The sequence below is a fragment of the Temnothorax americanus genome, unplaced genomic scaffold (assembly GCF_048541705.1).
Source record: "Temnothorax americanus isolate GAGA-0224 unplaced genomic scaffold, ASM4854170v1 Scaffold19, whole genome shotgun sequence".
NCBI lineage: Eukaryota > Metazoa > Arthropoda > Insecta > Hymenoptera > Formicidae > Temnothorax > Temnothorax americanus.
In genome coordinates this window covers 1,929,526-1,947,156 of record NW_027509329.1, presented here as the reverse complement: position 1 = coordinate 1,947,156, position 17,631 = coordinate 1,929,526, and the positions used below count along the sequence as shown (strand labels likewise).

The following is a 17,631-nucleotide window of genomic DNA, read 5'->3' as shown; positions in this document are numbered from 1 at the left end:
CACAGCGAAAAGAGGAATATATCATTAATCGATATCGATATCATTAGTCGGCATCCCCGCGTGGCCTTGGACGTAGTAACCGCAAAACGTCATAAACGCTTCAGAAGGCATTATTTTACGAATAGAAGATCAACATAAATTAATATACAAAATTATAATCTTCTTTATATAAATTAAAAAAAAAACAAGATATTAAAAGCCGAAACTTATATATAAGATAAAATTATCTCTACTTATACCCTAAATCTCTAAACATTAATATAAGAAGAAATTCAGAATTCACGACGGCTCTCATTTTTATAACTATGATATTGGTCTTGAAAATTTTAGAGTACTTTTTTCTGACTTTGAAAAATATGAGCGACTATGTTATAGTTAAGACTAAAATGCCTATCTCAATGACGTTTGTGATGTAACGGCACGGAGGGCATCCTAAATCGATTCCGCGCACAGAGAGAAATTTATGCGACAGAATTGGATCGTGATGCGACAACCGGAAACCGCTTTAGGTTGCTCGCGCGACAACTTTGCTTCTAATTACTGTACTCCCCCGAGGAAACCGCCCTTCCGTCCCAAACTGAACACTACCTCGGTGTCTAATTATTGTATGTTAGAGCGAAGATATTTGTGTTCTTGTTCTCCCGGCAGTTGGATACACAATGCGCGATATTCGGTACAAATGGAACTCCGGCCTACAGTCGGTCGGCATCTCGAACGAGGTGGAACTACCGCAGTTTCGCGTGCTCGGTCACAGGCAACGACAGACAACCATACACCTATCTACAGGTAGATATTCCCCTCTTATTCGTTCTTCCTTCTAAACTTGGTCCAGAAGTTTGCGTGGATAATATATGTATGTATATAAACTGTGTACAAATATGTCGAATGAAAACAAATAACGCCATCAAAAAGTGAAATGGCAAAATTTTCTCATCCGCGAAATATGTGCGAATACAGACCACACTCACACGGGCGATCACGACTTGTCCAATTTTCGATGCATGTATATATGTACGTATATATACATGTATAACAGTATGTATCGAGAACTGGACAAGTCATGTAGTGTGAGCGATATATATACATATGTAATATGAATCCTGTTTTTACCCGCATCGATGTGCACCGATCACTGTGTTGTCTTTTCGCGAACACATTTAATTATGTAAGAACGAGCTTGCTCAGTGGGACAGCGTAGTCCTACGGCCATTCATTTCGACCGATCGACTGATCGACTCATAGGTTCTTATCTACACTACGGAAGACCCAAACGATAAGTCACGCGTATCCATCGTTCCCAGACTTGGTTTCCTCTTCACTACAAGATGGACGTTGTACTATTTTTTACCCTCACTGTCACTATATGCCAATGTATAGATATTAATACTGATTTACAATATTAATATAAACATTTTGATCTTGAGAGATTCAAGTTTAGATTCCCGCTCAATACGCGAATAATGGGTTTCCACATCTCTATAACAGATACGTACGCTATACGAGCTATACAAGTTGCTAATGGGTTTCAGGAATAGTGTTACGTCCACCTTTGACCTAACATCCACTATCCACAACATCAAAACAATAATCGACACAACGGACTCGTAAATACGGATAACACGCGCCTTCCGCTTCTCGATCGTGCCCAACAATCGAGAAGGTCGTCCATTACGATCTCTCATTACATGCCAGATATTCCGCCCACATGCTCCTTTAAAGTCAGTTTAATTTTGGGCTCTCGATAGCCTCTCTTCGCAAGGGTATCCCTCATAGAGAAGGACAGAGAGTAAGATAAACTGAGAGAGACAGATAGATAGAAAGAAAGAAAGAAAGAAAATTGTGAACAGAGAGAAAGGGGAAAAAGTGAAAGAGAGCGGACTCGTAAGGTTTGATGGGGGTGCGAGGTAAGTGGAGGCCCCCTCGGAGCTGAAATGCGTTTGAGGGCTTCCGCGAAGGTACGTACCAACCGCGGGGGGTCTCTCTATTTTTTCAGTCGGATACACGATGAGGGACATCCGGTACAAGTGGAACGAGGGCCCAAACAGCGTCGGGGTCAGCAACGAGGTCTCCCTGCCTCAGTTCAAGGTCCTCGGTCATCGTCAACGTGCCATGGAGATTAGTCTTACCACCGGTAACGTATAAACACAACCCCACCCCCCACCACCAACAAATAATTGTTCAACCCTCGCTTTTAACGGCATGGGTAAGGTGGAGAGACACGTGAGCGCTATCCGATGTCCGCAGGTGCAATTGTCGCTCGTAAGAAAAAAAAACCGTCGCAATCCTGTGTATACCTTACTTACATTAAAGCCGTCGATCGATCGATCGATCTCTCTCTTTCTCGCGATCTCGCGCATCATATAAGCTCCGTCGCATAGTGGAGCTGGCTGGCATCAAACGGATCGCCGGCTGGGAAACGTTTCTCGCATTCGACGGCGATGAATTTCCTTGAGAAATCATCGCCACATTCCTCCACTTGGTTCGAATGAAACTTTGGGTGAGCAAAATTGTCTTCATATTGCCATCGTGGTATTTCAATGTCATCTCTACGCCAACTTCTCGTGGCGCGAGCAAATTCCCATATGATATTCAACGATGTAGCATACACTCCGGCTGAAGACGATTATAGCATTTGCTATTTTCCTCATGAGTCCCACATTAAGCCTTTCATCTTTCGATATGCTCGAATACTATTCTCTGATTATATCGCAAGACGGTCATCCTAATGATGAAATTAATATCTTTCGCCTCGATGTATCTTTTCGAGCAATAATGGCGCGCAAGAAATAAATTGTCGCCAATTCCCTCTCGTTAAAACGGAAGAAAGCCATGGGGTTGCAAATTGCAACAGGGATAACTCGATTTTCCATTCTAATCGATTCCTCATTTTTCTCCTATGCAACCACATCTCTCAAATCTCTCGATCGGCGGCACAATACACGCCGCCGGTATACTTCATTGTAACGTGCATGCATGCATATCTACACTGACAGACGTATACACAATATGAGCACGAGGAGTCGCGCATCAACGATGCGAATTTCACTTAACATCCAGCCAGCTCTGGCGCGCCGTATTTCCGACCGGCGCGGTGCAAGAAATAGAGAGAGCTACTTGCGAACAATGAAATCGCTTTTCCTGGCAAAGGCCAGTGACGGAACGGGAGATCAAGCAAGAAGAATAAACGGGAGCTCGAAGGGAGAAGAGCACAACGAACGAGTGGAAGAGACGGAGAAAGAGAAAGAGGAAGAAAAAGAGAAAGAGAAAAAGAAAGAAAGAGAGATGCAAGGGAAGAGAAAGCGAGAAAGAGAGAGAGATAAACGAACAGTGAGGAGGAAGGACAGTGAGCACGGGAGATAAAGAGACATTAAATAGCGCCTCTCCGTCTCCCTGTCCTGACCTTCGATCTTTTAATCGTAGGGAATTACTCGCGGCTGGCCTGCGAGATCCAGTTCGTACGGTCGATGGGCTACTACCTGATCCAGATCTACATACCCTCAGGGCTGATTGTCATAATATCGTGGGTGAGCTTTTGGCTAAACCGAAACGCGACCCCCGCTCGGGTGGCCCTCGGAGTAACCACTGTGCTCACTATGACGACCCTAATGTCCTCGACGAACGCGGCGCTACCAAAGATCTCCTACGTCAAGTCCATCGACGTCTATCTGGGCACCTGCTTCGTCATGGTCTTTGCCTCGTTGCTCGGTGAGTGCGATCGTGTACTCTTCCGTGCCTTTACGTCGCTGCCATTAAGCTTTCCATCCTGCGTCCTCTCATATACTCCGTATAGCTCGGAGCCGTGCCGTTCCAGTAGCGAGCTCGTAGAGTATCGTAGACGGATACTTGTGCAGGGCTCACGTGACAAATGCAAGGGACCCATTTTCCTCGAAATAGTTACTGCGCCGTCGTCGTCGTCGTCGTCGTCGTTGTCGTCGACGACGACGTAAATGTTTGTCAGTCCGAACCTACGTTGAATGGCGATCGAAACGGCGTCTCGCGAATCAAATCATGTTCACCGCGAAGCAACCGCGAGACAAGAAAAGGTCGATGTGGGTTAAGAGAGCCCCGCGGATTTGTTCAATCGATTAGCATACACGGTACGACACACACATTGTTGCGTTTTCACGACCGCGATTGCGAGTATCTCATTAGTCATTACATATACGACATCAAGGTACTTCGCCGTCGCGGTGTTCACAGCCGGGGTTTCCAGGGAAATGGCTTTCTTCCATCTGCACGTGAGCTCTACACAAGTACCGGGAGCGCAAGCATGAGTGAGATTCTCGACGGATGGAAGTGTGGGCTCCGTGAAACCGGGCTACTCGCCCAGATCTTACAGTGGCAGACGTGTCATGGCATTGAATGGTTACGTGTTTTCATTTCCCGTGGATTCTTATTCTTCGCAGAGTACGCCACGGTGGGCTACATGGCGAAGAGGATTCAGATGCGGAAGAATCGGTTCCAAAAGATAGCCGAGAGCATGAAGGCCGCGAGCGAAAATCCAGGACCGCCGCGCGTACCCGGCGATCATGGCGATCATGCGCCTAAGCAAACTGTGAGTAGCGACGGCCAAGATTGTCGTCGTTCCCGAATTTCTTTCTTCCATGCAGAATGTCGTTTTGTATCACCGCGTACGACCAGGAGATCCAGTACTAGCGCTCCCCTGGGCGATTTTTTTACACGCTTTCTTTCAGCGAGTAGACGATCGGATCTGTCAAGATATCCAGATGTCCCGATCGTGGCACTATTACAGATTTATGCATAATCGTAGCACTTGTTTTTCATAACTTTATGGCTCCCGAGAGCCGTGTGATATTATATGTATAAGCATACACATACAACAAATATCATCTGTCTTGCCTACTGTCAACGATGAAGGAAGTCTCAAAATGTGAATTCTAAATAACGAAATTATAAACAATAATATAATACTGATTAACGTGATAATCGCCATTAAAAATTCTTTAATAGACTGCAATAAACGAATCTTTTAATAGACAGCGGTATAAACGAATATTAGAGCTAATCAATCTCTTCTCTCTCGTCACAAGGGCAGGCTCAACAGGACGAAGCCGAGCATTATCCTCGATCCAGCTCAGCACGTACCATCGCGCAATGTAAATATGCACTCTATCCCTCCGCCCCCTTAAAAAAGAGAACTAAAAACGGGTAGGCTCGAAAGGTCAAAAGCTAAAAGGTTCTGCGAAATGAATTTCCCATTCGGTTGTGCGACGCGCCGGACAACGTGCTTCGTGCCAACACGGACACGACGCACTATAAATTTTCTTTTAATCTTGGGTATTGTAGTAGACTCCCTTCCTCCCTTCCTCTCCGGGAAAACAGAAAATATTAAAAGACCGGAAAAGAAAGAGGACAATGTGGTAGAGCGGAAAGAAGTGAGTAAACGAGCGACAAAGATGAACGGGACGGACGGACGAAGGACGGTTATAAAGTGTCGGATAAGAAGATAAGACGTTTTAATTAATTATTATTACAAAGTTAATTATTCATGTTATCCGGCGGTAAATGCCTAATGACGTTACACGATTCTTTTAATTACATACTTGATACGCTTTTAATTACATTTTGTTTCTTTCAAGAGTTTTATAGTTGCTTTGTTTCGAAATATGAAAAGTGTATTAAAATCGAATCTAATGTCTTTGGTGATTTTCTTAGTATTATATTATTACTTTCAAATGCACAATAAAATCTAATTAATATTAAAAATAATAAAACTACCCAAAATATTCTACAATCTTACAGCTTCCTGTAAGAAGCCGTATAATCATATAATGTTTTTTACATTAATATTAACTTTAAAAAAAGTAGAAATTATATTCCAGTATGCATAATCTCATTTTACATCAAACAAATAGTCTCTTATAACGACTAATGATTATGTACCAGTAACAAATAATAATAATTTTCCCGCATCTCATCCCGACAGTATATCAATTAGCATCATATACACCAGCTTTCAATTGAATCTTCACCAATCCGTTTTGCTTGAGCACGAGCAATCGCACCGCGCGTTTTTACGAACCGCGGTTCTTTTACGAGAGACTTTTCCTATTTTATACTTAAACGTTCCTAAAATATAATATAACGGAATAAACTATAACAGAGACGCGAGTCGCAACAGCGACATAAAAACAGGTGAGTCTCTCGAATACCAATCGCTCCGATGACTAACGTAAAATCGGACGTCACCGCGTTGAACGAATAAAATATACACTGCCCAGTCCTCGGTATCGCATGCCAAACCGACAAAGTTTTACGGGGTAAACCTCGGGTGAGGGACACCCCACGGCGAACTGCCGTGTCTCTTGTAAGTGGTCCCATGTTGTCCAGGAGGTGCGGTTCAAGGTGCACGACCCAAAGGCACACAGCAAAGGTGGGACGCTCGAGAACACCATAAATGGTCGCGCCGATGAAGAATCGGCGGGCGCGCCGCAACATATTATTCATCCTAGCAAGGACATCACCAAGCTCTACGGTATGAGTAGACCATGTACGCACTTTTATAACACTTTTTCAACCCCCCCTCTCGCCTGGCAAGCTATCAAATAATTGGTTCTTAGCTTGGCAGGCTGTCTATTTCAACGAGCTTCTGAACGGTGGCAAAATAAACGTTACTGTACGGTTTAACCGTCAGCGAGCTCGGAAGGCCACCGGCGTGGTGTCATCGCCTGGATAAAAGGCCTGACAAGGCCGTCAATTGTGGCAATATCGATATCGAGTACTTTGAACTTCGCCAAGACTATAGCAATATTCATGGCCGATGATACCACGCGCCTGCGCGGCGTTGTATTATATATATACAATTTCTCTACGCTTGAAACACCGTCCGAAAACGCTTGTCACTGATCATCTCATAAAAAGCTTTTATGCGCATTTTAAGAAACATTTGTACAATTTATTTTTCAAGCATTACGATGCACTATTAGACGCTTTTTTGTACTCTTTTAAGGTACAACGGCACCGCGCGAACTCGGAAGCTCACTGAAATATGCAACTCTCTTCCCTCACGATCTTGCGTCGCAACCATTCTAAGTCACTTTAACGTTTCTTTAGGCATAACGCCGTCGGACATCGACAAATATTCCCGCATCGTATTCCCGGTATGTTTCATTTGCTTCAATCTGATGTACTGGATTATTTACCTCCACATCAGCGACGTGGTCGCGGACGACCTCGTACTGCTCGACGAGGCGAAGTAGACGACGACGTCGCGGTGCTCCGAATCGAGAAGAAAAAAAAAGGGCAAAAGAGCGCACAGAAACGAGCATTCTTACGCGTAGAAACGAGACGAGGACCGATTCGCAAAAGAGGAAGAGCGAAAAGCGGTTCGAGGAGGAAAAATCGAGGCGCGCTCGGTGACTACTTCAGGACAGAAGTAGTAAAAAGCGGGTAGTAAAAAGCGAACGACATCCGAGACCAGCCGTACCAGCTCGCGGACCAGGAAAGTGCTCTCAAAACATACGCTTTAGGTCCGTCTCGAGAGCACGGTAACCACTTCTCAACTGGAAGTAGTAGCGGACGAATATGGGCAAGCCGTGCGGTCGCCTAGACGCGGAGTAGGACTACTTCGCGATCACCGGCAAGTAGAAACGGTCGAACGAACTCAGACGCCGCATCGCTTTGGCGTGGCTTATCAAACGCGCGCTCTCACTACTTGCGCGGCATCTGTGACTACCGCAATTTCAACCGGGCAACAGGCTCCTGTTCGTCAATCAGCGATCGGGCACGCGCAAGCCTCGGCTATCGTCGCTGTCCACGAGGCGTCTTCGTTAAAGACTCAATATATACATAAATAAATAAATATATATATATATACGTCGCGCGATAGAAATGTATATGTCGCGATGCAAACGGAACGGCAAGCAGGAGCTCAATCGCGAAGGCGAATCCACGAGCATACATACCATAAAACATTGCCACAGTCTAGGTATCTCTAGTTCTTAAACGGAGAAAATACCTTCGATATAAACACTTGTCAATTTAGCCACCATTACATAGTAACATTAACTAACGCTAAGAACAACACCGAGACTCGTCGGTTAAAAGCGACGATTCAATCGAGAGCAGCTTGAGAACGGAAAAATATAGGATTATCGACGTTCGTCGAGGTCGAGGATGAATCGTCGCTCTGACGCCGTCAGCAGCGTTCGCGCGCAGAGAAAACGTAGCGGAAATCGCATGGTGGCATATGTGCGCGCGTGAATGCGAATGAACGAGAGAGAAAGAGAGAGAGAATGAACGCGAGTATAAAATGTATGAATGATAGTGCGCACGTGGAACGAAAAAAACGGCGGGAAAGTTCATATTCCGAACGAAGAAAAAAAAACAATGTACTATCGGAGACTGGTGCGACTTATTATCTAAGTAAGTACAGTAAATATATGTATATTAACATACGCGTACGCGCGCGCGTACGCGGCCACGTTAGGTACGCGCGTACACGCATATTAGACACACGTGCGTGCACACATGCGTACGCGGAACGCGTACAGACGATCGATGGAGAGCGTTCTACGCGAGATCTACAAAAGATATAACGGCGGGGAAAAGAGGAAGGGGATAACGCGCGACGCAGGACGCCCACGACGAAAGCGGCTCGGGTTTCATGGTAGCGGCCTCACTTCAGCATCCGCATTTATTTGGATTACGGCCAAGTACGAGCCAGATCTCTCCTTTCATTTCGTAGGACTTTTTTACGATTTTTCACGACGCGACTTTTGTATGTCTCTGTATATGTATGACTCGCGTCGCCGCTACCGAAATCGGTGAACTTATATCGTCACTCGTCCCAGGGCGTCTCTGTACGCGTGTACGTGCGTGTGCACATGGCTCAATCGGGAGTACTCTTAGCTCGTACTACGTAGTCGCGACTGTTTACGTAGGGAAACTCCCGGGACGTATAAATGATTATAGATCGGACGTAAAAACACTCCAATCAAGTCGAGAAAATCGAGAGGGACAGCGGACCAAGGCGAAATGCAACTCGGTACTCGTACTTACTTTCGCTCGAAGAAAAGCTCTCGCGCTAAAGAAAAAAATTGATATATAATTGACACGTATAAAATACTCGTGTCACGAATATGAACATATCTTATTTCATCGTATATTGAAAAACAATGGCGGAGAGAAAGAAACCTGATGAAAATAAATCTGTACAACCGCGATTATTATCCTTAAATAACACTTTATCTATATTGTCTATGTGACAATAGCAAGCCGACGCAGCCGCGCTGGATTTTATCGATTTAATTCGTAGCTAATCCCATCGACATCCTTTGTAATATTTATGCAAGAGATGAGAAAGACAGTGAAATATAATCGCTCTTATTTGCGTGGGTTGCTTCACGAGCTTACAACGGTCTTCTTTTTTCAACGTATTTCGTTGCCCATGTTTTGTCAATTTAATTAACGTTAATTGCATGGCGTTCTACTTTCTTCTCGCGGATGCTGCGCACTCCGCTGCTCGTACTTTCTAAAATCCTGTTCGCCATTACAGACCATCGATCACTTACACAAAAAGTTTCCAAAACCTATACACTCGGAACTTTCTTCTTTGCGCCTTTCGTATATAAGCTACCTAGTAACCAAGCACTTTCTTTTAAATGTAGCCAATTCTTCCTCGGCAACGATTGGATTAGATGTCATCTTTTGCTATCGTAATTTTTCCGATCGTACATCTTAATAATTAAATTTCAGCTTAAAACTTTATTAAGCTCAATTTAAAATTCACAGAAGAATAAAGTTTTATTATTTATAATTTTCGTAAAAATTTAACTCTTCAAAACTCCAATCTTCAAGCGCTTGCATTATAAGAACAATTGGGCGACATTCTTTTTTAGTTGGACTTCTGCTGTTTATGATTTAGGAGAAGTGTGGAAAACTTCTCTGGAACATTTTATATACATATATACATGCAAGCGCTCTCTTTTTACTGGCCTTCTCTCTTGCCCCTCGGACGTAGCGGCTGACTGCAAGCTGGGCCGTGGAAGCTTGCCATTCAGGATATCGACCAGCTGACACGCCCAACCCACCCTCTGACTCTTTCTCATCCCTTCTGCCGTCGCTCTTACTCTTCCTCTCCCCATTCTCGTCCTCCATTCTACTTCGCAATCGCCAAATAGTCCGTTTACCAGTCGCCACTGTCAGTCGTGCATTTAATAAGGAGATCCCTTGCCTTAGCGCGCTCCGCGAGAAATCATTATGGAAATATAAGTAATCCGTAGTTCAGGATTCTGCCTTGGTCCGCTATCCATCTCAAATATTCGAGAGAAACGAAAGAGGGATGGTCATATTCGAGCGTCACGTTTTACCAATGCGAAAACGCTGAACCGTACGATTTTTATTAGATAACATTGGTCAAACTTATCGACTCGAAAAGAGAGAAGAAAAGAGAATTAGGAATTCTCAGTATAAGCGATTACGTGATACATTCGGTCTGTTAAGATACACTATATATCTAAATTTTTGGCAATTCTTTCGCCGAGAAAAAAATACATAAATTTTACGTAAAAATCGAAAGAGAAAAATATAAAAGCACTTCAAGTCACTAAATCGTCGAAGCCGTATAATAAAGTTAAAAGCACTAGTTTTATATCAATAGATTTTTTTTTAATACTCCATTAAATATAATTCCCTAAATAATATGATAAACGTCATCAAAACGATTTATAAGATATTTAAAAAACATCTATGATAAATCTCTTAGGTATGTTAATGACATTTAAAATCGATATCGACAAATCTGGAACGAATAACTCATGTCTTATAAGTTAGTAGATCTAAGTGAGCGGAACTAATTCCAAATAATATTTTTATTTGTTGCTCATTTTTTGCCAAAAAATTGCCAAAGAAAAAAATTTGTTGGTTCTAAGTTTTCTCAAAAAATGATGTTCCGCGAAAAGAAGATTAAGTTAGCGGGACAATATACATATAGCAATAAAATTGCACATAATCGGGACATATTTTGTGAACAACAAATTAGCAACAAATTCTTACGTTATCGTTATGTGCAATTTCGTTGCTATATATATAGGTATATATTGTCCCGCTAACTTATCTTCCTTTAGCGGAACATCATTTTTTAAGAAAGCTTACAGAGTAACAAATTTTTTTCTTTAGCAACAAATGAGCAACAAATAAAAATATTAGTTAGAATTGGTTCTGCTCACTTTGTTCCGCTAACTTATAAGACATAAATAACTCTAGGACCATAAATAAGGAGTGACTAAAAATTCTCAAGTATCTATGTCAATTTTACATTTTCATAGCGTGGATCGTACTTTAGGATTATAATTTGTGACCGCTATAATTTCGATTCCTACGTTGTCGCAAATAAAAACAACAGCGGTGATTTTTCAGTGTTCACGACGTCGAAATTTCGAATCAACGAAATTATACCGGTTCGGTTAATCGTTGTACGTACTTTTAACTCTTCCGCGTGTAGAAGATTGCACGCGCTCCGGCTTTCTCGATTTTTTCCAGACTCCGGCGCGATTACACCAGACTCGACAGACTTACCATCTCGCGTATTCGCGAGATTCAACCGTGATAATTCGCCCATCGCGGGCACAATCAACCGTGGCATTCCGTTCGCGCGTTAATTCAGCGACTTATTTCGCTTTCGCGTTTTCCGCGCCGAACACTCGGGCATCCGGTTCTCAATCGCGGTAATCACGCGATAATTCGAATAATAGCGGCGCGCGAGTTTGTCGTGCGCGAAAAGGCGCAAATCGCGTGTCCAGCCCTCGTTCGTTTCTTTCTTCGGCTGCGCTCGTACATAATATATAAGTATTGATACATTTCTCCACGTCCGCCCCAACCGGAAGCGTTGTGTGCAATTTATATAACTGTACATCCGTTATCTACTGATCGGAGTTTCTATAATAACGGGAGAGCGAGAGGGAAGAGAGAAAGAGAGAGAGAGAGAGAGAGAGAGAGAGAGAGAGAGAGAGAGAGAGAGAGAGAGAGAGAGGATCTAACTCGTTTTATTGTTGTGATATATTCTATGGTAGCTATATGCATTTATTCGCGCGTATGGTGACATATACGCGTGCCTATTGTTTACGCTGAATCTTTAAGCTGGGCGGACAAACGGCGGGAATTGGCGTGTCCACGATCAAAGACGGTGGAGAAACTCTTCCTTAGATAGACATACAGTTAGGTGTAAAAAGTAAAGCAAATAATTAAATAATGTAATAATTAATTAACTTTATGGATAACGAAATAATTAACGTAATAAAACGCGTTGGGTGCATCTCGCGATACAGAGCGTGCAAGCTTCGAAATCGCGAATGAACGATATTCCTTTCGAATGCGCGCTACTAAACTAATTCAATTGTTAATGTAATGATGATCGATGATGAACGATGCTGTTATAATTCAGAATGATCGATTACGCATTAATTTCTTGAGAATGCATGACGCGCATCCGCTGCAATCTTTTAGATGCATTCTTTATTCATTTATCACGTTTATTCATTGTGTGACGCTATCAAGAAAATTTTGTCATTAATATGTTATTTATATAAGATATTTGTAACGCTCTCTCTCTCAAATAAGTTTGTAACATATATACGTTTGCTTGATCTCAGTAAGTATTCGAAGTTAGGTAACTTCGCTGATCCAACGTTGAAGATTTAATAGCAGAAAACTCGATAATTAAGCGCATTCACCTACGATAATTTAATCGCTCAATGCGATTTCTTGTGCCGAATTATAAAAAAGAAACGCGTGCAGTGTAAGCACAAATCGACATACGCACGTCATATGGGACGCGCCAATTCCCCGCAGACGTCACAATCGACCATTATTATTATTAGTCTCACTGAAAAATTTTTATTACCTTTATTATTATATTTATTACCGTTAACATTATAAATGACCGTTTAAAGATTTACAATGTTCTTTATCCTCTGGCAGGATGACTACTTGCGTTATCGGCGGGCACTTATATCGCGTATAACATTACCAAATAGATGAAATCGTTATATAAAAACAAAGAGCACCGGCGCGCAGGTATCTTGGGATATAACTCGGGATATGAGAAGAGAGAGATACAGAAAAAAATACACAGAAATATTAATATTATATATAAATCGATCACATTTTGTAAATACGAGTTTTATACAGAGCATTGTATTCGTTAAACAAAGAGAGTACCTATTGCGAAGTAATAGCAAGTAATTGCGTATATATATATATATATATATATATATATATATATATATATATATATACGCAAATGTAGTGCACACGAAAATGTGACTGTTTGCACGTATTTAGGTAAATCACTTTTAAAAGTATAGGAAAAAGAGAAAACCAAAGTAGACTGGAAGAACGTCGGAGGCCGAGAAGTTAGTGCGTACGTTCATTCGTTCGTTCGTTCGTTCGTTCGTTTGTTCGTTCGTTCGTTCGTCCGTACGTTCATTCGCAGCGAATGTAGGTCATAAAAATCCGACAATTTGATTACTTGCTGACTATCTACTGCGTAATGAAAGATTCGGAGTATCCTCCGTAATCGCCGACGAAGACGATCAGAAGAGTCGATCTATATACGCTCGCGCGTATGAACTCTTTTACATTTATCATTATGCGTAGATAAGAACGACGACGTGAGAAAATACCACGTGGTCGAGCTCTTTATCAATCCATCCACAAATTATGCATTCGCGATCATATAATTGTTCGTCCGCGGACGTAAACGTAAAAATTGCTCAAAACATGGTTGTCAAATCATCAGCAGATGTGTACAGAGATCATGAATAATTTATTTGAATTTTATAGATATACATTCACACATCGATAAGATTTTAGTATATTATATCTATACATATATCAACGCGTATAGAAACGTACGTGAAGAATCTATCGCCAATCGGAATAATTTACCTCATTTTATCTCACAATCAGCTAGCATTATCTCACTTCATGAAACGATCATAGTTACAAGAAATTATCGACAAAACGAACGCTCACGTCGCGTTCGGTCATCTTTGCCGCGAGCGAGAAACTCTTCTGGGCGGCACGCAACACGGCAGAATCGCCAACGGTGTATGTACTCTGACAAGACCACGACAGTTCAAGCCGCGTTGTAACGAAAACTGCCAACTTCATATTGCAATATACGTTTTAGTCAATCGTGGCGATGCAGCAAAAAAAACGACAGGAAACGGAGCGAGCGGTGCAACCATTTCGGGTGACAACGAGAAACGTTGAACGCCGATGTATCTCTGATCGTGTCGATTGGTCAATTTGAAATACTTCGCGAAAGATTCGTACATGTTAAATTGATGGATCGAACAATTGATTTATCATTGATTAGATAAGCAAATCGTGTCACCGCTCAACCGATCGCATGCGCACATTCCGTGGGAACTTTGATTTTATAATTCCAATTACAAATTCTAAATTCCATAAGTTAGAAAGTTATTTTTAATTTAAGCGAGGAAGGCGTGGGCAAACCATTAAGATTGCTCATTATTTAACATTATTAAACTTTACTTTGACAAGTATTCTATATAATAAATATAAATATACCATATATATATTGCGTATAAATGAACTTCGTTGCGTTATAAATCATAGATAATTAAAAGATTGTTACGGTGATGTAGTTATTTTAATGTTCGCGTAATATTTATGTCAGTATCGCGAATGGCTGTATAAATATCAGAAGTAGTTTAAGTCTTTACGGAATAAGTGAGCGAACGATTGAAGCGGGACATTCTACCATATTTATCAAACGTGGTTACAGAGCGATAGCGCTACGAAAAGACACGAAGGAAACGAAGTTGATCGGGAAGCATTTGGGAGAAATTGGGGAAAGAGAGGCTTGTGGAATTGTCGAAACGGAAGATATGTGATCGCGATTTACTCGTGCCGCAAGCGAGAGACGTTGTACGTGAACTACGGCATAGCGATCGTTTGTACTTAACCAGTCCTAAAACGCCTCTCGCTTGTCGCCGGAGATTCCGCAGTTTCGTAACCAACTGCTTCCGATATTTCTCGCAACCGCCGTTCACTCGAGATAGTTGAGAATTTCGAGCGGCATCGAATCGAGAGCTCGACGGATTTCAGGGATGCAATCTTCAGTTATCGCGGAATTGAGGTCGTTTCCCTTCTCCGGCGGGGGACTCGCGCACTTGTCATGCATCGCGATCAAGAATCGCTACGCGAACCATCTCGATCGCTCTCGAGATCGGTGAGAAATGCAAATACGACGAAAAGTGCGGCGTCCCCTTATGGGCGAGAGAGAGAGAGAGAGAGAGAGAGAGAGAGAGAGAGAGAGAGAGAGAAAGAAAGAGAGGAGAGTCGTCTGCGTTGCTTCGCGAAAAACGGGAAAAAAGCGAGGATCGACGAACGCGAACGAAACTCCGAATGAAAGAACGAAGACAAAAGTGTTGGCGCGAAGACGAGTCGTCTCGACGAGAGTACCAAATTCTAAAATGTATTTAAAGACACACGCTAACTGCATTATACTGTAGAAACGTATTCTACGAAAACGTAAACTGTAAGAAAGACAAATGTAGATACACATGTACCCGAGACACGCATACACAAACACGCAGCCGTTGCACGCATACACAACAGGCACACACAAACATACGCGCAACACGTACCGAACATCTAAAAATACCCTCTAGATCGGGCGATTACCCCATCTCGAGAAGCTATTATATATAATTAACGATATATACATACTTATATATATATACGGCACTTGGTAGACAGGTACACGTACCGAGTATACCTACACTACCTGCAACTTTCTACTCGGCTGCGACGCCGATTGTGCGAGGTAAAAAATAAAGAGTGAGAGCGCAAGAGTGAGAGAGAATGAAAGAGTGAGTGAGAGAGAGAGAGAGAGAGAGAGAGAGAGAAACAGAGAAAGAGAAAAGCGAAAAGTCTGACGTAAAAAATCGATGTAACGGTGGGGGAAGAGACGTGTAACGTTTGTACGGCGCGCAATAGTGCGAGTATACGCATAATAGCTAGGCGTAGACTAATAGGTCCGGAAATACGAGTGTCTGTCGTAATCGGGAGTGTATCCGTTCGTGTAAGAATGTCCGCGTGTCTACTACACGTACTACGGAAAGTACATACGTGCGTGAGATTCTCCGTGGTCTGTAATTCCCATTGCGGGGAAGTTCCTGTTCCTCGAGGCAGCGAGACAAAAAGAAGAGGAGGAGGAGGATTGCGGGGGAGGAACGATGACGAAGATGACAAAACAAACTTATCGAGATTTTGTAGATATTATCCGATTCGCGCGGGGGCCCCGCCAGATCTGCCCGAAGCCACACGCTGACACTTTTTCCATCCCCGAAATACGCACGAATACAGTCTCGCGAGCGAACCAAGGCTATGATATACACCTGACAGTTTTACCATCGAGAATCGTTCTAAGAGCGATGACCGATCTCATCGAGCGCTCTTCCTTTCAGCTCTCTGACTAAACAATCACTGTACCGACGGTTCCTCTACTTCTAACGGCACATTTAAAAAATGTACGTAGTGAAAATTCGACTGATTCGCACCGAACGTGGACCTCTAGCGTTTATCGTATCTAAAGTAAAATACTACAAATGTTTTCTAGCAACAGAAATAATTGATAATTAATACTTATCGACGCGAGTAAAGATCGGCAAGAAAACAATTGCATTTTGAAGTTGTTACAAATTTAAGAGAGACGTTAATTACGATAGAATAATAGATAAAAATCGGTCATTTAGAGAGTAACACGTAATTTTTAACAAATTTCCTCGCGTTAACGAACGAAAGAATCGCACTATCACGAGAGAATCTTCACCGTCGCTTTTTTTCTCTCTTCGAAAAGAAAAGCGAGGCAGCAAGGTGAAAGAGTGATACCGCGTGTTCCAATAAAAACGTCCATCTTGGAGCAAGAAGGAGAAGGAAAGTCGCGCTTTGAAAAGAGTAAAACTTTCAAGTGTGCATCAGCCTGAGCGAAATCTGACTTAAGAAAAACATTACCGACGCGTAAAAATGTGGAAAGCGGAAGAACATCTGCTAATAGAGAGGGGAAGTAGGTCAGATCCCGGCAAAGCGCCCTCATTTACGATTAGCCGCGCGCTATTAAGGCCATTTTTTGTAATATCCGAATAAAATGCATGGTCGATGATGACGTATGAAAACTTACCTTTTCTCTACGATCGAACGACTCAACCTTCGGGGACTCGGGAAACAGATCGGTGTCGTCGGAATGTGTGCTGCTCAGTTATTACCGTTTGGCTGCAACTCTATCGTGCTGGGGGAGGACTACTTGCGAACTCTCGGCGGCAATTCTCAACAGTAAAAACATTAAGAATATGTCTCTGATATAATTCTGATATACTTATCCACGAATCTCTCTCTGTACGACAAAATTTTGAAAATAGAATATAAGGTAAAGAACGATTTTTATCTTTTTGTCAAAAACTGTCTTTACTGTCGAGAATGTCGCTGGTCGAGAATGAGATGGATACGCAGAACGACGTTCACTAAGGGCCACTTCGACCAAACTCCGATTAACTTAATCGTTGATTAATCCATTGGGAATGACCAATTTGTCAATCTGCTTAATGAGCAAATGCGATTGGTCATTTCCAATGGACTAAT

At 42.5% G+C, this 17,631-nt stretch overlaps 1 protein-coding gene and 1 long non-coding RNA gene across 8 annotated transcripts in view; one reads left to right on the top strand and one right to left on the bottom strand.

Moving 5' to 3' along the window:
* The window catches only part of Rdl (Resistant to dieldrin), an 80,102-nt gene extending 62,944 nt beyond the window's left edge, over nucleotides 1–17,158 (top strand). For 3 of the 7 annotated variants that reach the window (XM_077404459.1, XM_077404458.1, XM_077404463.1), the window contains 5 exons: nucleotides 1,994–2,131; nucleotides 3,421–3,705; nucleotides 4,407–4,555; nucleotides 6,352–6,511; nucleotides 7,075–17,158. In XM_077404459.1, coding sequence (XP_077260585.1) covers nucleotides 1,994–2,131; nucleotides 3,421–3,705; nucleotides 4,407–4,555; nucleotides 6,352–6,511; nucleotides 7,075–7,220 — 878 coding nt within the window. In that variant the 3' untranslated portion in view covers nucleotides 7,221–17,158. Of the gene's footprint in view, nucleotides 1–648; nucleotides 787–1,993; nucleotides 2,132–3,420; nucleotides 3,706–4,406; nucleotides 4,556–6,351; nucleotides 6,512–7,074 lie in introns of all 7 variants that reach the window. The other 4 variants (XM_077404461.1, XM_077404460.1, XM_077404462.1 and 1 more) reach the window with 3 other exon arrangements.
* LOC143896539 (uncharacterized) overlaps nucleotides 1–17,631 on the bottom strand; it is a 71,004-nt gene that overhangs the window by 49,489 nt on the left and 3,884 nt on the right. The window lies entirely within an intron of this gene.